General features: G+C 44.5%; 1 protein-coding gene across 1 annotated transcript in view; it reads right to left on the reverse strand.

Annotated features, from left to right (window-relative positions):
• The window catches only part of Rad54l2 (RAD54 like 2), a 94,094-nt gene that overhangs the window by 15,996 nt on the left and 55,386 nt on the right, over positions 1-22,712 (reverse strand). The window contains exons 3-15 of the mRNA XM_028895284.2: positions 18,732-18,930; positions 15,699-15,838; positions 14,941-15,057; positions 14,256-14,482; positions 12,953-13,135; positions 12,542-12,675; positions 10,977-11,173; positions 8,424-8,766; positions 7,501-7,678; positions 5,802-6,053; positions 5,482-5,600; positions 3,044-3,162; positions 737-836 (exon numbers count right to left, since the gene is read on the reverse strand). Coding sequence (XP_028751117.1) covers positions 737-836; positions 3,044-3,162; positions 5,482-5,600; positions 5,802-6,053; positions 7,501-7,678; positions 8,424-8,766; positions 10,977-11,173; positions 12,542-12,675; positions 12,953-13,135; positions 14,256-14,482; positions 14,941-15,057; positions 15,699-15,838; positions 18,732-18,930 — 2,308 coding nt within the window. The remainder of the gene's footprint in view (positions 1-736; positions 837-3,043; positions 3,163-5,481; positions 5,601-5,801; positions 6,054-7,500; positions 7,679-8,423; positions 8,767-10,976; positions 11,174-12,541; positions 12,676-12,952; positions 13,136-14,255; positions 14,483-14,940; positions 15,058-15,698; positions 15,839-18,731; positions 18,931-22,712) is intronic.

Here is a 22,712-nt window from a genome sequence, read left to right on the forward strand (position 1 = left end):
ACATATAGCTCCAGAGTGCTGTCCCTTAGTGAGTAGAAATGTCTGTACATAAAATGTTCCCAGTGTTTTTACCTAAGGGGGATGAAAGACTCCTATCTACTGGGAATGGTGGCACAAGCCTACAATCCCAGTTTATGAGCAGTACAGGCAGAAAGATCAGGAGCCAAGGACCAGCATGGGCTACATGAGACCTCATTTCAGACAAACAAACGAAAAAGAACCCATACACTGTTGAACACTGTTGGTAGAAAGCAACAGAGCCTTTAAAGTACTTGTCATGAAACAGAAAACATCAGCCTTTTACAGTTATACTACATTTTCAATTTGTTTTTCGTATTGGTTTGTTCTTGTGTTTTGAGGCAGTACTCAGTGATAGAACTCAGGCTGGCTTTAAACTCAAAATCCTCCTACCTCCTGATTGCTGAGGTTGGGCACTTTTCACTTTCTAAAGCATTTTTACTTACATTGATATCACATCATCTAATGTAACAAAGCACTCCTTGCCATAAAGCACCCCTGAGAGAAAATCTAATTATGACAATTATTAATGAAGGTCTCAAAGAACTTTATGACACTATGATGACTACCTTCATAACAACTTTTCCCGGGATCCCCTTTCTGACCTCAAAAAACAAATTAGAAACCTGAGCAGAGCTCTTCTCTGATTTAGATGAAACTCTGCGGTACCTGCCCAGGTGGCAAATTGCAGGAACACCCCCTGACAGACTCCACTCACCTTGTGGAAAGAAGGAACAACCAGGTGGTGAGGTTGCTGGGATCATTGAACTGATTAATGAGCCGCTCTCTCTCGAAGGCAGGGGTGCTACCATCTAGCCCTAGGAAGAAAGAAAAACAAACCCAAGTGAATAGATAAGGGCAGAGGAACTCAGCAAAGTCACTGCAAAAATATGTGGGCTTTTAAAAGAATATTTATTTAATTTTTAATTGTATATGTTACTATGTCTGTGTGTAGGTATATACATATGAGTGCAGGTGCATGCAGAAGCCACATGCATCCGATTCCCTAGGAGCTGGAGCTATAGGTATTTGTGACCTACTTAACATAGACACTAGGATCTAAATTCTGGTCTTCTGCAAGAGCAAGCAGTATGAGCTCTTAACCACTGAGCCATCTCTCCAACCCTCCAAACGTTTTTAAAACAAAACAAAACGTCTACCCACTGGGCAAACTATGGGTCTAAGATGGAGCCTGGACATCAGCACTGTGAAAATAGACTCAAGTAACTCTTACATGTAACATAAAACTATAAAATCCAGTCAGGCAGTGGTGGTGCATGCCTTTAATCCCAGCATTTGGGAGGCAGAAGCAGATAGACCTCTCTGAGTTTGGGGCCATCCTGGTCTACACAGAGAAACCCTGTCTCGGGGGGGGGGGGGAGGAGAAATCTATAAAACACATTTTTCTCCTCTAGTGCATTCTAAGGCTAGGGTTTCTAGACTAAAGAGTGCCTTTGACTCACCCATGGAACTTAGAAAAGACTGACTCAAAATGCCCATTAGGCTTCTTTTGGGAGTCCTAGCGAGATAAAGGAGCACCAAGGATTCTGTGTTTTAATACAGACCATGTTCTTCCATCACCCCTCCTGCCTGAGACGGTTTTGGTCCAGGCTAGCTCTCACCTCACATCATCTTACCCCAGCCACTAAACGTTGGGTTTATGGGTGTGGGCCACCAGGCCCAGCAAGACACGGTTGCTTTTCTTTTCTTTTCTTTTCTTTTTTTTTTTAAAATAAAGCTCTTGATGTTAAGAACTTGCTATTTTAAAAGAAGACCCCAAAGGGTAAGGTGTGGTAATGCACAACGTTTATCCCAGCACTTGGGAAACAAAGGCAGAATAACCCCTAAGAGTTCGAGGCTGACCTAGTCTACGTAGTGAGTCCCAGGCCAACCATGGCTACGTAGTGAGACTCTGTCTTTAAAAAACAAAAAGACCTGAAGCAGTGTCATTCATTAAGAACAAAAAGATCAAAGTTCACACGTGGAAGAAATTATCACCTTCACTTATTCAGCAGCGTAAGTATTGGGGAAAGGACAAGTCAAGGATATGAGATACCAGACAGGGAACTGAATTACTGCTGTTATAGTTGTTTTCATTCAGGACCCCAACTTACTTTCTACCCTGAGTTTGGTAATACTGAAGCACAGCTCACCACTGTCTCATTGGACAATCCTATAGAAAACACAAGCTCTGAGTCTCCATTTCTCCAAATCATTTCTTTAGGCCAGTGGTTCTCAAAGGGTTATTTCTCCACTCTCCTACCCCCAGGGAACAATCTGGCAATGACTGGAGGCATTTTAGTTCTCAAAATTGAAGAGGGTAGTGACATCAAGTTGGAAAAAAATACAGCTATTACTGAATATCCTACAACACATGTTAGACACATATAGCCAAAGTCTAGGCCAAATATCAACAGGGTAGGGCCAACATTTCTCAACTTTTATTTTTTTATTACCATTCACTTTTAGACACCTTTTCTCAATCACACCATGTCTTCCATGAGATATTAATATTATAGATAGAATGTAGACATGGTTACACGGACCTATAAAATTACACATCCCCCCACATACACACTCCCAAACTTGTCATCCCCTTGGGTGTATTTAGCTCCTCTATAGAGAGAGTATGATCTAGGTTCATGCTCACTCTGACTTGGACAGTCATTAGGCCATAGTGGTTCTAAACTTCCGAATTCCTCCCATCTTCTCCCTAGGCTCCTCCAGCCACCCCCACACAGGACTGCCCTCTTTAGAGCCAGCTTTGAGCCAGCATGGTCACACGTGTCTTAATCCTAGCACGGGAGCCATCTCTCCAGCCCTAGTAGTGGTTCTTTCTCAAAAGTTACCCCTCAGCAACTCCCCATTTCTTGGCTAATCACGTATTTCTATATACTTGAAGAAGAATGGGGTTGGAAAAGAGAAAAAGAAAGAGAGAGAGAGAGAGAGAGAGAGAGAGAGAGAAAGTGGAAGCCCTTAAATAGATCTTGCTAAGACTCCAGAAACAACGCAGCAACAAACTCACGGAAGTAGCTGACATTTCGAACCCACTTCTGGGCTCCCTGCCCCTCGGCCCCAGGCAGACAGGGCACGTCTCGTTTCCCTAGGAACTCCTCGATGAGAGCCAAGGTAGACAGACTCTGGCTGCAAGGGAAAAAGTCATTCAGATGGCTCCCAAACCTCAAGGACCCTTGCTCTTCCACTCATGTGCAACCTTCAAATGGAGTTCCCCCAACCTACTCTCTGTAAGATGGAACTTCACCAAGAATATCCTCCCTCAGTCATAATGGGAGCCATTATCCATACTTATTACCACCAACCCATAGAAATAAAACAGAAAAACAACCAACCAATCAAACAAACAAACAAAAGACCATTTCTCTGGTTCCTTAATCTCTCCATTGAAAATTCTGGGGTTTAACTGAATGCTCAGTTACTACTATTTGGTAGTGCAATCCAACACTACACGAGATACAAATGAGTCTAACTGGGCCAATCTTAAGCATCTGACTATGGCGATGGATCCATTTGACTGTTTTTAAAACATCCAGAGAGCTGGGTTCTTGAAAAGCAGTATGTAAAATCAGGGAACAAGTCTGAAACTGACTGTCACAGGTGGAAGCCCTCACCTGAGGCTCCCAAACCAGGTCCTTGGGGCACAATGTGGTCAGAAACAATCCACTTCATGCCTGTTTCCTTGTATATAGTCAGGTCTTAGTGAGACTCAAAGCCCCAGCCAAACCTAGAGTGTGACCATGGCATAAATCATGCCACTTACTTGGCCTTATATGCAAAACCTTATTTTAAAAAAGAGGGGGAAGGGAGAGAAGGATCAGCAAATGTGCTCTATAAAGGGCAAAACAGCAAACATTTTAGGTTTTGTAGACACATACAGTCTTTTCCCTTGTTTGTTCTTTGATTTGTTTTGTTTGAGACAGGGTTTCTCTACATAGCCCTGGTTGTCCTGGAACTCACAGAGATCCACATGCCTCTGTCTCCCAGGTGCAGGGATTAAAAGCCACCACATCCGACTAACCAAATGTACTCTTTAGTCTTTGTATTTTTTCTTATAGACTGAAGTGTAAAAACTAGTCGGGCTTGGTAATCTTCATGGGAGGCTGAAGCAAGAGGAACACAATTCAAGGCCAGCCTAGGCTTCAGAGTAAATTCAAGACCAGCCCAGGGAACTTAGTAAGACTCTGTCTCAGATTTTTAGAAGGAAAGCGAGGGGTGGTGACACGCACCTATAATCCCACCACTCGGCAAAGAATCAGACATTCAAACCAGCCTGGCTGTATGAGCCCTGTCTCAAAAACCTAAAGAGAGGGACAAGACAGCTGAGCACATAAAGGCACTTGCTGCCACGCCGAATCTCAATGCTAGAGTGCTCGCCTGGTATGCATGAGGTCCTAGGTGCAACTCCTAGCATCACAAATTTAAGGTAAATGAAAAATTTAGGGCTGGAGAGATGGCTCAGTGGTTAAGAGCACTGACTGGTCTTCCAGAGGTCCAGAGGTCCTGAGTTCAATTCCCAGCAACCATATGGTGGCTCACAACCATCTGTAATAAGATCTGGTGCCCTCTTCCGGCCTGCAGGGATACATGCAGGCAGAACACCACATAATAAACAAACAAACAAATCTTTTTAAAAAAAAAAAAAAAGAAAAATTTAAACATAAATAAATAAAGCAAATACACAAATAAATGTTAAAAAAATTAATAAATTAAAAACTAGTCCAGTTTAGTCTGGGCCACAGTCTGAAGGACTAGGATATCGAGGATATGATCTCCAATGTTAACGAAAAAACCTGATTTGGGCGTTGGGATGCCAGAAAGCCCTACCTCCAAGTGCCTGGTCACAGAGCACTGGAAAAAGCCAGGTGCAGGTATGAAGTTAGATGGTCTCACTGCAGAGGTTTAGCATGAATCTTAAAAGTTCTTATTAATAAAATCAAACCCGAGGTCAGTTATTGGGGTCCATGCTGGTAGATCAGAGATACAGAACAAGCCACAGCTTTCTCACCTCGCCGGATCCTCAGCTGGTCTTGTTTCCTCAGACCGGAGGCCTCTGAGTCCTCATCCCGAATGAATCTCAGCTGAACTGAACCAGCCAAATGCTTCTAGTTTCTGGTCCTCACGCCTTATATATCTTTCTGCTTTCTACCACCACTCCCTTGGATTAAAGACTGGCTTTCTGGATTAAAGCGTGTTCACATGCTTGCTATTTCCAGTGTGGCCTTGAACTCACAGAGATCCAGAGGATTTCTATCTCTGGAATGCTAGGATTAAAGGTGTGAGTGCCACCATTTTCTAGCCTTTGTATCTAGTGGCTGTCTGTTCTCTGACTCCAGATAAATTTATTAGAGTACACAATATTTTGGGGAACACAATACCACCACACAGAGGTGCTACATTCATCCTTCCTATAGACACCAAGCCTCAACTGGGAATTTCTCTTCTTACCTAAACACAAGAATCTTGTCCCCAAGCTTCACACTTTCTTCAATCAGGTGGAAAAGAAGTACCATCTTGGGAGAATTTTCCAAGACTCCAGTCTGGTAATTAGTCAGGAGATCCTTGGCCTGCAAAAGAGAAGATTGGAGCAGGTCCAAGGCTGGATGAGTAGAAACAAAATCCCCTCCTCTAGGCGTGGCCCGCTGACCGCCTTCAGCGTTCTTGCTCAGGCCCATCAGTGAGTGTAGTGCCCTGTGCACACCATCCTTTCCCCAGGCTGTCAGCACCGCCCCTCCTCAGAAGGCGTTGATGGTTACAGCTTGACTCACCCATTCATACGTAACTATGTTATTGCCTCGCTCCTGGAAAGGGTTAAAGCCAACTCCCTGGAGGAACTTGCTATTGGTTGCTTCTCCCATTGAGGAAGCCAAGGTGCTATCTTCTCCCTTGACTTTTGTGCCCTGTGATGGGCAACGGGCACTGGTCCCTGCTGAGCCAAGCTCATCCACATCTAGGTCCTGCTCATTGGCTAGGTTTTCCTTCTGAAGGGCTTCATACAGAACATCAGGATGGTTCCAGATCTGAAGTTAAACAAAGGAAAAGTATAGACCAAAGAACATTCCAAGGGTGTCCTGAGGAGTATGGAAACATGTTCAAACAAACAGCTGCTACAGCTCACATTGCATACTCAAAATTAATGTACCCCCAAATCCTTCAGAGTCAAAGAACTTGCAATTTCACTGCTGGCTCTGATGACCATGACACATGAATGGGAAATGCCAGTGTGTTTGGTGTGTAATGGAAAAGTCTGTGTCATGAGCATTTCATTCTTAACTCAAGCAGGGAAAGAATGTTTTGTTTTCTTTATATGGCTACATTCAGCTACTATATAAAACAAAATTAATCCCTCCCTATGAAAAACAGATTATCTGACTAATAGATGACCAATCAATGTGATTTCAGGAACAATTCCTAGGAAACGTTGAGAATCCCTGGCAAAGGAGACAGAAGGAAGGCCGCCATAACCGTGAGCACCGTCACAGGAGCCCTTCCACTTCTGTCTTTGGCTCTCATGGGGCAGAGCTGCCAAAGCAGCATTCTGAGAGCCGTGTGTCAAGACACTTGCTTATAACCCACACCCCGGGAAGGCGGAAGCAAGAGGACCGCCAAGAGCTTAAGGCCAATCAAGACAACACAGCAAGACCCTCTTTCAAAAGACGGGAGAGACGGTTTGCAATCCTATCCAGTGCCAGGTATGGCGGCACGTACCAGCAATCCCCACATTCAGGAAGCTGAGGCAGGAGGATGTGAGTTCCAAGACAACCGGGACTATATAATGAGACTCTAAATATGACTGAAGACACACCACCTACCCCAGAGATGTATTTTCAGCAGACTCACTAAAGTAAGGGGAATCAGAAACAATGCCTAACAGATTTGCCAAGAATATAACCAGAGACACTAAGTCAAAGAAATAGGATCACTACAGGGATGAGAAAGATCTCAATCTATTAAACACAGAGCAGTCAGAAGGCACTTTGTATAGCTCCTCTTATGTTCTACTTTTGGAGGCAGTGTCTCCCTGTGTAGCTCAAGCTGTCCCAAATCACTATGCTCCTACTTCAACCTCCTGAATGTAGCATTATGGGCTTAGGTCACCAGGACTAGCCTCAGTCACACAGCAGTCAAAAGACCCTCCATCCCACAACAGTCATCCATCACCATTCTTTTCCAAGAGAAAAAGGCAGTAAGAAAGGACGGCTTGTGGAGTTGGGCACCACCAACCATGCAGCAGCTGTGCTCCTAAAGGAAGCACTGGACACACGAAACGAGCAGCACCTCGGAAGTTTTGTAGCATACATCAGCATGTCTCCCTTGGAGTCCCCAAAGGATGCTCCAGGGTTGTGAACAGAGGCAGCCCTTCTCACTTCCTTCTTCCTCCACCAAGGACTCCCACCAGGAGTAACACCCTAGTGGGAATTATGTGTACCTTAGTTCTGATCCATCTTCCCGGAGGCCCCCACTCACCTTGCAGCACACACAGAAAGCCTTCAGAGGATTCAGGCCCAACCAGCCACTGCTACCACAGTCCCGGAAACGGTCCATGAATTGTGTGTACAAATCTCGCTGGATCTGAGAAAGCCGCACCAGGATCACATTCTCTTCTTTGGCAGGGAGGTGAATCTTCAACACAGTATGGCCTCTCCTACACAGGCACAGAGATTAGTAGGGCCTATAGGAAGCACAGCCAGGAACTGTGGCCAAGATGGGTCAGGATAGGATACAAACAGGCCTTCACTCTTGCCGCACCGTCTTCTAGAAATCTCTCAACATGCAATGCATCCTTCTGTTAGAGCAGGGTGGTTCAGACAAAGCAACCTGTCCCAAGTCATCACTAACTGAGTATTAAGGCCAAAGGAACTCTAGGTTCATGCCCCAATTCAGGGATGCCTCTCTGGCCTTTTTCCACATCTGTCATCCTACAGGAGGAACTAAAGAACTATTTTAGGCTAGCCTACACTACATCAACTAGGATGCTGAAACTGGTCAAGCAATATCCTAAAATCATATTTATTCTTTTATCAAAGTCAGCAGAATGCTGACTCGTTCTTATTTTTTTTTCTTTTAAACAAGTTAAGAGGTATTTTTAGCAACTTTAGGTAACACTGACTTGAGCTTGCTATGTAGCTAGCACATGCTGGCCTCAAATTCACCTACCTCATCCTCCTGAGTACTAGGAGACACGTGCCACCACGTTCAACAACGACAACTTTTGAGTGAAGTGCTTATAGGCCAAGCTTTCAGAGAACAGAGACAGTACATCCACCATCTGGTAGTTACCCAGTTTTATTGCTGCTCCACTAGGAAAGGCCCTCCAGTGGTAACATTTCCCCTCATAATCGCTTTGCATGCCTGCCATCCCTCTAAAGACTCGGGAAACTAGGACTTACCTCTGCACAAAGCCCTCCAGGAGGCTATGCAAAACATGGCTCCGGTAGCGCATGAGGCGGACATCCTGAGGTGTGCTGTCAATACACTGCCCGTTCAGGATAGGGCGTTCAAACATGTTGCTGAACTCCTGACGAGTACCAAGGAAATCTGGGCGCACAAAGTCCACCATGCACCAGTACTCAATGAGGTTGTTCTGTAGAGGGTACCCAGTCAGCACTACCCGCCGACGAGAACGGATGTTCTTCAGAGCCTGTGAGGTGCTGGCTTGGCAATTTTTGATGCGGTGTCCCTCGTCACAAATCACCACATCGGGACCAGGGCGGCATAAGGCCTTCTCAAACTCTAAGGAGGGAAGAGGATCCGGAGTCAGAGGGTGAGAGGGCCTGCTCTTAGTCAATAATATGAGAAGGAGGGGAGAACCCTGGAAGAGACAGAAGAAATGAAGGAAGCGGGGAAGCAAGAGTCAGCCCCCATTGGTAAAAGGGAAGCAGCTAGACAAGCTCCTATGTGGTTAGTGTGATGCTAACTAACCCGGACACTGACTCTGGCATGTATATCTTCTTATCCCCATCTTTTCATTATTTTATTTATTCACTTTAAATTTTTCTTTTTCAAGCTAAAAGTAAAAAGTCCTTGCAATCTTAAGGCTTAAATCAATTGGAGAACAGAGAAGAGGTCACCACAAATTGTGATCCTAGGATTAAAAATATGTCTGCATGAAATCCATGGAAATAACTCAGACACCACAGTGAGCTCTTGCCATCCAGCATTTTGGGTCCTTCTGAAGGCTGGATGATAGGAGCTAGTTAAGGACAAAGTCTTCTCACAATTATTCACCAGTCACTGCTAAATGGCATATTCACTCCAGCTCTATCTACCACAGAAGCAAACCTAGAACAGACAATCTCACAGAATGAAGACTTATAAAATAAATGGCTTATAAATCCTTAAAATTTTCAATGGACAAAGGCTCCTTAAAAAAATAGAATGGGCCAGGCAGAGGTCGCGCATGCCTTTAATCCCAGCACTTGGGAGGTAGAGCCAGGCAGATCTCTGTGAGTTCAAGGCCAGCCTGGTCTACAGAGCGAGATCCAGGACAGGCACCAAAGCTACACAGAGAAACCCTGTCTTGAAAAACAACAACAAAACAAACAAAAAACAAAAACAACAACAACAAAAATAGAATGGAAATTCATAGCTCAGTACATCTCTCATCCTCATCAGAGATGCTTCTTTTTATAGAGGGCAATTAACACGGAGACCCACAACAGGTCAACATGCAGAGAATAAGAAACTGTAGTGTGCTCATCCATAAATAGAATGTACACATCACATGTGCTCACGCACGCACGCACACAGACACACCAGAAATCTTTGTGGAAGAGAGGGTAGAAAGATTGTAAGAGGCAGAGGTGGTGGGTAACTTCAAAGAATCAGTGTTTTCTGGACACAACAGGGCAGCTGGGCATAGGGACTCAACAGTTATTTTGACAGCATGCATGCACAAAACCTGAGCAAGTTCAAGCCAGGCAAAAACCCCAGCATAGAGGAGGAAAGTTGGGTGAGAATCCCATCACCAGCTGAGGAGCTATTGGTAGCTATTTGGTAGCTGCTGGGACAGGGAGAGTAGGTTTTCTTTAATGATATCATCCCTGCAGGGTCAACCACACCTACTCCCAAGAGCAACATAAACTGAATTTGAGTTGCCAGGATAGAAAATTCAGTTGATGGGTAGGGAGATGAGGGTGGAGAGGGCAGGTCTGGGAAGAGTTGAAGGAGGGTAAATATGATCAAAATACATTGTATGAAATTCTCAAACAAATTAGCAAAATATTATTTTTTAAGTTTTAATTTTACTAGGTGTATTCATTTTATTTATGTGTGAGTGTTTGTATGTATGCCTATCTGTGTACCATGTGCATACTTGGTGCCTACAGAGGTCAGAAGAGGGCATCTGATCCCCTGGAACCCACCATATGGGTGCTGGGAACATCCTGGGTTCTCTGGAGGAGCAAGTGCTCTTAACCACTGAAACATCTCAACAGCCCAAATCATCATCATCATCATCATCATCATCTTTATATTATAGCTTTAGAGGATTTTTTGTTTGTTTTGAGACAGGGTCTCACTATGTAGTTCTGGCTGGTCTGGAACTCACTATGTAGAAAGGATGGCCTCAAACTCACAGAGATCTGCCTGCCTCTCCCTCTCAAGTCTTGGGATTTAAAAATGTAGACCATCATGTCCTGTCCTTATATGAACAATATAAACCATCTGTGTTCTCTTAATACTTTCTTATAACATCTCTATGAAGTGGTAATGGCAGTAGTTACTTTCTCAGCTGTCTTGTAAGTCAAACAGAGACACAGACAGGGGAGGGTCCTCTGAGGCCAGGTGTGGCTTGCAGAAAACACAGCACTTTCTGAAAGGCACTGAGGGGGTCCCAGCAGCTTCCTGGTTTATAGTAACAATTCACTTCACACCTAACCGGTACTTTTGGCCACTTTTGCCCCTGACATAGCAGAGGAGTGTCTCCAGGATAAGCCGCCCACCTCTCCGGAACTCCTGCTGTCGATCTTCTTCATCCAGATCAATAATGACTGGGTGAGAGCGTTTCTTGGTTTTCTTCGGTCTACCTGTGGCAAAGGACTTCTTCAGGGTGAGCAGTCTGTACATTTCATAGCCCATCAGCAGCACGCCACCCTCTGACACCCAATCAGCCGTCACTTTAGCACGAGATGCCACCGTCCTGCAGGAGTGAGGAGAGGACTGTGAGCTATGAACTGTCCCATAAAGTTGGCTTTCAGTTTTCAAAAAAAGTCAACAGAAAGAATGTATTGCTGCTTCTGCTGCTACTCAGGAAGAATTCTTTAATCAAAGCACTGACTAACACTTGGAATGCTTTAATGCCAAAGATTTCATTTGCAGCAAGCACAAGTTGGACTAGCTACTCAAGGACTTTCCTAGTATCCCAGAAATACTAATTTATGCTGGACTGGATCAATGATGGCGGCTAAACAGTAAGAATCAATAATTCAATGGCAGAAGGCAAAAGAACATGCTAAGCCCATGTGTGTGTACCTACGATTGCCAGGAACGTTCGAGAGAGCATTTTAAGGAATTCCCGTGGTAAGCACAAATCATGGGAAGAAGGGCAACACTGCACACGTCACCTGACCAGGCTCCATGATGAAAACAAAAGCAAACAGTACAGAGGCAAAGGCAATGGAGGACAGAGACCCTTGGCAGGCACTCCACTGGCACACCCGAGTCCTCTCAGTGGTGCACTAACTACAGCTGACCAATAGTTCTGAAATCCAAGAGAGCAGAGCAGGTGACCAACCACCTGCTGGGTCACTTGGAGCCTCCTCATTTTCATGGGAACGACCACATCACAGAAAACAGCCTTTTTAAACCGTCTGTGCCAAGGAGACGAAAGGAAAGCATGGATAGCTGGCTTAAACAAAGAAGTCAATTTAGATTCCTGGAAATCAAGTTAGCTTCAGAAAATAGAAATAGTAATTCTATTTAAATATAAAACAAAACCAAAGTGTGTACTTTTCAAAGTTTTGGAAGTTGTACTATGAAAGGTCAACTATCAACCAGTTCTTTAAAGAGTCTGAAGTTCATTGTGTCATGGTGAATGTTACAATAAACACTAGAAAATGTGACTAGGCTGCAGATACTTTATGTCAGAAAAGCATTCTAGAGCAAAACAAAGAAAGTTCAAACTTCCCAGGCTATATAACTCTGACTTTACTGAAAAGCTCTTTGTGTGTGTGTGTGTGTGTGTGTGTGTGTGTGTGTGTGTTTGAGGTGGGGGTGTGTGGAGGTAAGCAAGAACAGAAAAGTGAAATATCAAGAATCAAAAAGAATGTGGGGCCAGGAGATAGTGTCATATGCCTTTAATCCCAGCACTCCATTGGCAGAGGCAGGCTGATCTCTGTGAGTTCAAGGCCAGCCTGGTCTACAGAGCAAGATCCAGGACAGCCAGGGCTACACAGAGAAACCCTGTCTCAAAAACAAACAAACAAACAAAATAAGAAGGAGGAGGACATGGGAAGACACCACGAAGTCTAAAAAGGAATGAGACAGAGAAACAGGGTAGGCCACCTACTTGTGCTCATCATTCAAGATATGAACTTTGAAGAACCGCGGCTGGACTTCTTCTGGCTTGCTGTCAGCTGGGAGGGCTTCAGGAGCTGGGAGCCACATGTTGAACTCTGCCAGCCAATTCTGGAGAGTATTAACCTACGACAAGCCCCAAAGAGTTGGCTTTTTTTGTGTATGTACATGAGGAGGTCAGAGGGCAACCTGCAGGAGTCAATCCTCTCCTGCCACTATGTAGATCCTTAGAATTAAACTCAGGTCATCGTCACTTTTACCCACTAAACAAAGATGCCCCCTCACCCCCAACACACGCACGCACGCACGCACGCGCCCAAGTTTTAAGGAATGAGCTCAGAGCTGAACTCAACAAGCATTTTAGTAGCCAGAGCTGTTCAGAGGGGCGAGTTAGAGCTCTTACCGGCACAATGGCAAGGACTGTTTTGGCTGGCGTGTGGCGGAAGAGGACATCGATGAAGGAGATCACTTGCAGAGTTTTCCCCAGACCCATGCTATGGGCCAGTATACAGCCAAAGCCACTACTGGTCTTAAACCTTTCTAAAGACTCTACTAGGTTATCATAGAGGAACCGGATCCCACCAATCTGACAAGAGACAAACCAGATAAATGTCAGAAACACTACCAGAGACCAGGGCTATACAGCTTTCCTCACTTGGGACGGTCACTAAAGAAGCACAATGGCTGCTCTAAGTAGACATGGAAGTTTTCCTGTACCCTGACTGGTCTACAGAGTTTCTCTGTCACCTTGGCTGATGACAGCCATCTGGAAGAATACACAAAATAGCATTGACCTTGTCCAATGTCCCATATGAGTTAAAGAGTCTTCAATATCAAACTCCTGACAAGAGCTGGCTGCTCTGTGCTTGAGGGGGTGCCTCCTCTAGGCAAACCGATAGTTCTTACTGTGGGAAGCCCTGAAACTGAATCAGTTTCTCACTTACTTGTACTAGTTCCAGACACTAGAGCAATACAAATTATAATGCTCTCAATTTCCTGACGTCTGACTTTCACATGTCTTCTGAATCTATACCTCCCAAGCTTCTTCTTGCTGATCCAACAGAAGCAAGATGGTGGCCAAGTGACTTTTTTAGTATTTACACCCATTTTATGTGTGTGTGCCTGGGTCCATATATGTGCACCATGTGCATACAGAACCCCATGGATGTCAAGAGGCATCAGATCCCTTAGAACAGGAGTTACAGAACAGTGCTATGTCAGTGCTGGGAACCAAAGCAGAGTCCTCTGCTAGAGCAGCGTGTGCTCTTAACAGCTGAGCCATCCTTCCAGTGCCTACTTTCTGCATGACAGGGCAAACTTGAGGCATATCTCTCTCTCTCCCCCACTATATTCTTTTTTTTTTTTTAAAGATTTATTTATTATGTATACAGTGTTCTATCTGCACATATGCTTATAGGCCAGAAGAGGGCACCAGATCTCATTACAGATGGTTGTGAGCCACCATGTGGTTGCTGGGAATTGAACTCAGGACCTCTGGAAGAGCAGTCAGTGCTCTTAACCGCTGAGCCACCTCTCCAGCCCCACCCCCTATATTCTTATTCAAAGGAATCTTCAAATATCAAGGCTTTCCAACAGCTACTCTTGGGACCCAACAACTGTTCTCCAGGCTCAAATACTAATAACCAAGAGCAGCAGCAGCAACGCTTACAGCAAGAAAGAGAGTCTCGGCTCAAGCCTGGCTGTACCTGATGAGGTTTCACAGCCCGTGCCAATTGTGGGGCCAGGAAGACATTCTCCTCCTCTGGAGGGTGATTCAGGTTGACAAGGACCCGCCCAAGAGCATCATGCTGGTTTAAGGCATCGTTCACATGGGTGCCACCCTTCTCCTCTTCCTCGTCCTCCTCGCTGACAGACTCACTGCTGTCCACAATGTGCAGAGCATCCTCCTCTCCAGAACTCAGTTCAATCACCTCTGAGACAGAAAAAAGGACAAAACCCCAGGAACAGGTACCGCTGGTTGTCAGAGCGAAGGGGCCTGAGCTAAAACGTGTTACCACTCACAAACAATTTTACGACTTCTTTCTCTCAGGACAAGTTAGGTGAAGGTGACCCAGGTAGGTGTACAAAAGGTAGGCCCGAGCCAAATGAATAAGACTGAGTTTTAGAAAGGATACCCAATCAGGTATGGTGGGACACGTAATCCCAGTACTTGAGAGACAGGAGGATTACTATGAGTTCCAGGCCAGGGTACAGTGTAGGACCTGTAGTGTAAGACCTGCCTCACACTCCTCACCAACAAAGGGAGGATAGACAGGAGGGAGAGAGGGGGGAGGGAGGGAGGGAGGGAGGGAGGCAGCAGGCAAATGTCAAGATGAACACTGGCCAGAAGGAGGTGGACGGGATGCCCGATGCCCTCTGGCCTGATCTTACCATCTCGACTGCTTTTTTCATCCTCACTGCCACTGCTGCTGTCCAAACAAATGACTTCCTGAGCCAAGACCCGAGGAGGGAGTTGGGGACCATCACTCGCTCGTAAAACAATCTCCTCTAGAGAAGGAAGATGGAAGAAGGAAACACGTTTAGGGCCACTGAGGTGGTGCAGCAGGTAAAGGCGCTTGCTGCTCAGCCTGTAGGCTTGTAACCGCCAGGACCCACATGACACAGGGAGAGACCCAAGGTTTCCAAGTTGTCCTCTGGCTGCTACACACGTGCCAGGATTCACAAATGTGCCTCTAAGTGCGCATGCACATGCAAAGATAAAACGCCCCATATTTAGCGCCAACATATTTTCCTGAGTGATGGATCACCAGTGATCATCCTCCTTTGCTTCTCTAATGGGGAATGGTCATTGAGACTAGAAGCAGAGGAAAGCTTTTAAAAAAAAAAAATCCCAGCCTTCTTTCCAAGTTCCCTTCTCTGTTGGGTTTCACACTGTGCCATTTATCCATGTGAAAACTAGTCCTCATCTCTTGGCATGCTAAAATCTAAAGCTATCGGGAAAACAAGAAGCCTCCATAAAATTATTCAAGTATATTTTAATCTATTTCCACTTTCTAAATGACAGCTCTTCTGACTGTACTCTCAACAGGCCTTCAGAATTCCTGAGACCACAACCCAGATCTGTCTGGCCACAAGCGAGGCCTTCTCTCCTAGAACACTCGGTCATTTCCAACACGAAGCGTGCTTACCAGGCAGGAACTCCAAAGGGACAGTAGGAATCGGGGCTGCGTACTCTTTCCTCTGCTGCTCCAGACGCTTTCTTCTCTCCAGCTCCTCCTGCTGTGCTGCTTTGGTAACGGGCTCCAACTGATCCTCCCGGAGAAGCTTTCTAAACATTCAGAGGAGACAAGCCTTGGGTTATCTTAAGATTTGGGCAATGTAACAGCAAACTAAAAAAGGAAGTCACCATTGCTGAAATCACCATTGTGATTTCCCTTCAAATCAGAGAACTGGGAAACGCCAGGGAAGAAAAGCCTACCTATGCAACTTACACAGGGGTAAGGTTTGGGTCTTTTTAAAGACGAGGGAGTGTGGTGGTATTGTGTTCCCCAAAATATTGTGTACCTTAATAAACTTATCTGGGGTCAGAGAACAGAAAAGCCACTAGTTAGGCAGTGATAGCACACGCCTTTAATCCTAGCATTCCAGAGGCAGAAATCCATCTGGGATCTCTGTGAGTTCAAAGCCACATTGGAAACAGCCAGGCATGGTGACTCACGCCTTTAATCCCAGGAAGTGAGCCTTTAATCCCAGGGAGTGGTGGTAGAAAGCAGAAAGGTATATAAGGCGTGAGGACCAGAAACTAGAAGCTTTTGGCTGGTTAAGCATTCAGGCTTTGGAACTGCAGTTCAGCTGAGAGCCATTGGGATGAGGACACAGAAGCTTCCAGTCTGAGGAAACAGGACCAGCTGAGGAATTGGCAAGGTGAGATAGCTGTGGCTTGTTCTGTCTCTCTGATCTACCAGCATTGACCCCAATAACTCGCCTCAGGTTTGATTTTATTAATAAGAACTTTTAAGATTCCTGCTACGAGGGCGGGCAGGGTGGGTGCCAGAGGCACTTCAAGCAAATGGTCCTGCTACCGACTTACATGACTTCCTCACAGACACCGCCAGTCAGACCCTGCATACAAAGACCAGGAGGAAAGGACTGGGGAGCTGTCTCAAGGGGAAGAGCACTTGCTGAGCCAACACGAGGACCGAGTGAGGACCCCAGCACCACCAAACAGCAGGGTCTGGCCATATGCAGAGAAGGCACACGCCATACAGGAAGCTGGGGCAGGACAAAGACTGGACCCTTGGGCTTGCTGGGCAACAATTGTCTGGTTTTTCTCCTGTGCTGCTTGAAAAACATTGAGCTCCAGGTTCAGTGAGAGACTCTGTCTCAAGGGTATAACGCAGAGAGCAACAGAGGAAGACACTGAGCATCCTCCTCTGGCCTCCATACACACCCTCACACACAGGTACACACACAGATAAATGAAAAATAAAAGACCAAGGGTAATATAAAATAGTATGGTTTACAAAGTTGAACCAGTATTAAAAATAAAGTTGTGCCAGCGATGGTAGCACATGCCTTTAATTCCAGCACTCAGGAGGCAGATGTAGGCAGATGTCTGTGAGGTGCCAATCTGGACCACACTAGGGTTACATAGAGAAGACACGTGTGTGTGTGTGTGTGTGTGTGTGTGTGTGTGTGTGTGTGTGTGTGTGTGTGTGTGTGTGTGTGTGTGTGTGTGTGTGTGCGACAGCGCACACGCGCGCGCTGTTGGAGGAGGAAGAGACAGTCCAGTAGTTAGGAGAGCTTGCTCTGCGAGCATAAAGACTTGAGTTCAAGGCTAGGCAGTGATGGCACATGCCTTTAATCGCAGCATTCAGGAGGCAGAGGCAATCTCTGTGAGTCAGCCTGGTCTATAAAGTGAGTTCCTGGACAGCCAGGGATGTTACACAGAGAAACCCTATCTCAAAAAACAAAACAAACAAACAAACAAAAAAGACTTGAGTTCAAATTTTCAGCACTCATGTAAAAAACCTGGTATGGCTGAAGATGCTTTTAATTCTACTATTGGAGGAGTATTGACAGGATAATCCCAAGAGCTTCTGGACAAAATGAACTTCCAATACAGTGAAAAACCCTGTCTCAAGGCAATAAGGTGGAAAGCAATAGAGAAAACCCTCTGATGTCCTGCTGTGGCCTCCACACATTCAAGTGCATGCACTGTGCCATAAACACACAACACATGGGTATGAGTGCACGCACGCGCGCGTGCGCGCGCGCACGCACACACACACACACACACACACACACACACACACAAATTTAAAGTTGTTAGGCAGACAAATGGGTTAATGGGGGTTCTGTATCATTATTTCCTGAGCTTAGAGTAATACTTTCAAGTTTCCATTATGTGTTTTGAAAACTGTGGGAAACAGCAGGCATGATGGTTCACACTTGTAATTCTAGAACTTGACAGGCTGCTGTACAAAGATTACCAAAAGTTCAAAGCTAAGGCTACACAGTCAGGGCAGCCTGAGCTACTGGGTTAGAACCTGTCTCAAACAAACAAATGAAGAACAACAAAAAACTGTAACAAAGGCAGGGGGTGCTATTTATCTCCTTTGTTATTTGGCAGAAGGAAGGGTGTTGAAGATTCGGATAGTTAGGAAAGTTCATGTTTGGTTATCTTTTAGGTCAAGGAAGAAGCCTCACTCTTGGTCAGCCCCTACCATCTGAACTTGAATTCTAAGAAGACAATAGCTCACTTCTGCTGAGAGTTTTATGTTGTTGCTGTCTGTTTATTGATCTGTTTTAAACTTCATGTTTTGAAACCCAGGAAACATAAAGAAAGAAAAGTCCACTCAGATGATCCTACCGTCAATGAGCTGCCCCCCCCAAGTCCTCTCAATGGTCAAAGCCCCTACATTCTGTGCAGTTCAACACCATGGGTCCAAACTTCACCTTCATTACTGGGTTTTTGTGGTGGTGGTTGTTTGGAGACAGTGTCTCCTTACGTGACCTAAGCTGGTCTGGAACTCATGGTTCTCTTACTGGTATTACAGGCACGTCGCCACATTTGCCTGTAATATGCCATCTTTACTATTAATGAGGGTTCATAGTTGGACACTTTTCTCTACTGGAAAGAGGACATTCTTGCCCAAATTAGTTTTTCTGCTATTTCTGGTCTACTCCCTCCAATTCTCCTTACCCAGAACACAGCTCACCGTATGTTTCTTCTCATATGAGAGGGCTTCTGAGCTCTCTTCTTTTTGGGGTCTTCGGACGCTAGGATCTTGCCTTGGTGCCTAAGCTGCTCTGAAGGCTCAGACTGAGATGAGGTAGTTGAAGTGCACCGCGGCGGCCGCTGCCCATCTTCCCCCAACTGGGCATGCTCAGTGCCACACATGCCTTCCAGGGACGGGTCTGGAAAAAAAAACGGGAGGAAGAAACGATTTACTGGGGGTGAAGGTGGAGGAAGAGCGGGTAGATTTTGATGTCAGACATCCCCAGGTTCAAATTTCAACCCAGCAATGTATTAGAAGATAACCCAAGGCAATATCTCTCTGAATGTCTATAGATATACCTATAAAAAGAAGACAGTGATACTCATACTCAGGACTATATGAGGATTAGATACTGTGTACACCTAGATCTAATCCTGACCAGGGCATATAACAAATGAAAACAATTCACTAACAATATAATAGGAGTTAGGAGACTTCCTGGCCTGAGACTACTCAGAGTGCTGGGTGTGGTAGTAGTGCATGCCTGTAATCTCAGAATTTGAGAGTTTGAGGCAACTCATACTTACTACTCTTTCAGTGCTTGGAGTAGTGACTTGCTCAACTTGTCAGACATTTAGTGAGGATTTACAAATGGCAAGCTCTGAACTAGATGTATAGAGATAGTTTTAGGACTCTTTCTCTTCAAAGGATATTGTGTTCTATTAAGAGATGGCTCATGTATACTGAGACATAACACAGCAATATGTATCAAATATTAAAGAAGGGTAAGTCACCGTGTGTGCTAAGAACTGAACTACTTTCAATGTAAGAACAGCAAGTGTTCTCTCCAGCCCTGAAATAAGTTGTTTTGTTTTGTTTTGTTTTAAAAGACTCTTATGTGGGCAGTTTCTCAGACTGATTCTTGACCTCCTGCTGATAGTAATGAAACAAAATGGAAATAGTTTACAGAGGAGAACTGTGTCAATCTGGCCTGTTATTCTACATAGAACAGTTTAGGAAGCTGGATTTATGTGATTTATGTGGATATATGTGTCCCTTCATGCTTGGAACTGTGTCCTTGGACCTATGACACTGTATCTCGAGGTAAACCAGTTTCCCATCTTAAATCTTAACAATAAACGGAATTATCTCAGAGGAGGAATGAAGTCAAAGGAGAACACCAAGCCTTTAGCCGCTCTCCCAAATCTGTCCTCTACTTCAAAGAGCACAGGAGAGAAAGGCCAGGCAATTGTTTGCCTCTAAAAGAACTATCTTTCAGATGGGCACAGTGGTACATAACTTTAATCCTACCACTCATGAGGCAGAGGCAGGCAGATCTCTGAGTTCAAAGCCAGCTTGGTCTACATTGTGAATTCCAGGACAGCCAGAGCTACATAGAGAGACACTGTCTCAAAAAAAAAGAAAGAAAAAAAAAGAAAAGAAAAGAAAAAACAAACCTAACAAACAAAAGAACTTTCAGTACCCTTCCTCTCAAAGACAGATGCACAGCATTTTCACATCTGTCCAACTTGCAGCCCTAAATTCTTATCTCCTAAAAGAGAGAGCCATCAATCCTGCCTCTCCCCCACCCCGCAAATAAACAGCTGCTTAGATAGCAGATCCCCTAGGAGGAGGGTAACCCCTGCCAAGAGAGCACCTACAGAGGCGGTTTATTGGGGGTAGAGCAGATAGATGGAAAGAGCTTGGCCTACTAGCTTTGCAGCTGAGCTGAGACACTTCAACTTTGTGTTTTTGCTAGTTCTCTGGCCTCCTTGTACAATGGCCTTGTTGTTTTCTGGCTGAGCTATACCCCAAGCCTGGTTAATGACCTTTGGTGCTCTTCGAATCTTACTGTTTTGTTTCTATTTCACAAGCAAATTTATTGAGTAACTACTTGGAGGAACAGTTGGAAGCAAGGTTAAAAAGTAGGCAGACAGGACAGAGTCAGCACAGAGGGCAGGTCTGCAAGGCCAAGCCCAGGGGCTGAAATTGATCTGCTTACTGGGCAGTGAGAACTTGCTGCCAACTGTTGTTATTTCCTGGTTCTAGCCGCATGCTTCTGCTAGGGTGGGCTGTTCTGGGAGGAGAGAGCACAAACTGCTAGTCTTTCTGAATCACAAACAAATTTACTATCAAATATCCATTCCAAGTTATGAAGCCTATTACTACTGTCCAGCAGGAGGCTGAGTGTAATAGCAATTTTAAAAAGATCAGTCAGTTGTGGGAGACCTATAGTCAAACAAGAAGGTAAAGAGCCCCATGTTCTGTCACATAACAAATGTATATGCATAGCTTAAAAGTCAATGGCTATTACCACCCTGGCAAATCATAGGTTCAGATCTAGACACAAATACCCCTGAACTTTCTCCTTCACCTGAATGCCCTTGAACTTTCTATGAGTAGCAATCACAAGTTATATAAACAAAGAACACTTGCATAAGCTTCTTGGGAATGAGTTATAAATACCACCACCACAAATTTCACTGGTAAACCTATGCAGAACAGGACACACCACACTTCATTCGGTGAGTGCACAAATCCATATACTTCCAGGGCCCACCCTTCAGCTAACCTGCTTCTCCTTCTGCACTAGAGAGGTCAGTGGCCTCTAAGTGGCAGCATGTTTCTGCTAATGTCCTGTGGTAAAATGCATACACCAGGGCCTGGTGTGGGAGCACACACTATGTAATACCAGCACTTGAAAGCTGAGGCAAGATGATGACAGAGAAAGTGAAGACATCCTGGGCTATACAGATCCTTCCTCAAGAAACAAACAAATAAAAATTATGCATACACCACAATCTATGAGCTATGTGCACCAAAAATTTTATACCCTAATCTCAACACAACTTAGATTTCATTCAGTGTTTACAAAAATCACAAAAGACAAAGAACTAAGTTAAACAAGACCACATGGGTACAATCAGTGAAATCTAGAATATATAAAACTATAGAGTCAGTAAATTCTTTTTCCTCTAGAAATAAACTGTGAGAAAAAATATTTAAAGGGATGTAAAATCAATAAAGAGATGTAAAAGGTACGTCAACCATACGTAGTCCTTGTAGAAATATGAATAAATTAACATTAAAATAAATTTTAAAGATAACTGAGGATTATATAAATATTTCATAATAAAAGGAACTACAACTTTTTATTCATTTTACTTTGAACTACTGTACATGTGTGTATCTGTATGAGGGTATGCTATATTCGTGTGGGTGCCTACAGAAGGAAGCTAAGTGTCAGTTCCCCTAGCGCAGGAAGTACAGGCAGTTGTAAGTCACCTGTTGTGGGTGCTGGGAACAAACCCAGGTCCCCTGCAAGAGAGTTACTAAGGCATCTCTGGAGCCCCAGGAGCTACAATTAAAAAAAAAAAAAAAAAGATTTGAAAGCTAGGAATAGTGCTTCATGCCTGTCATCCCAGCAGTGGAAGGCAGAAGCAGGAGGCTTGCATGGTACCATATCTGAGGCCAATCTGGTCCACATGATGAATTCTATAGCCAGCCCTTGTCAAAGTGGGGAAAAAAGTTATAATGTTAAGGATGGAAGATTTGAAGATAAATGCTGGAGTGGCTGGCTACTCAAAGAGATGGAAGCAGAGTTCTTCTTATCACTGTGTTTACTGTCGATCCTTCCAAATTCCATAATTTAAAAAATAATTTATTTTTAAATTTGATCTATCGATTTCATTTAACTTTTCCAGTGCCAGCAGTTGAGCCTACGACTTTAGGCGCTCCAGACAAGTGCTCTGTTGCTTACGTATAAGCAGGTGTTGATTATAAAGTCTTAAGAAAAGATAAAATTAAATGATCACTAAACTTCAAACAACTTATGTGTCAATTTCCCTACAATTGCTAATACATTTGCATATTTCATAGAGTAATTAATGAGTATACACCTTTTTGTGTTGGGTTGGCTGCCTGATGCACATAAGCATTTTTTTGTTTTGTTTTGTTTTTCGAGACAGGGTTAACAGCCCT

Source organism: Peromyscus leucopus, chromosome 7 (assembly GCF_004664715.2).
Source record: "Peromyscus leucopus breed LL Stock chromosome 7, UCI_PerLeu_2.1, whole genome shotgun sequence".
In the NCBI taxonomy this organism is placed as follows: domain Eukaryota; kingdom Metazoa; phylum Chordata; class Mammalia; order Rodentia; family Cricetidae; genus Peromyscus; species Peromyscus leucopus.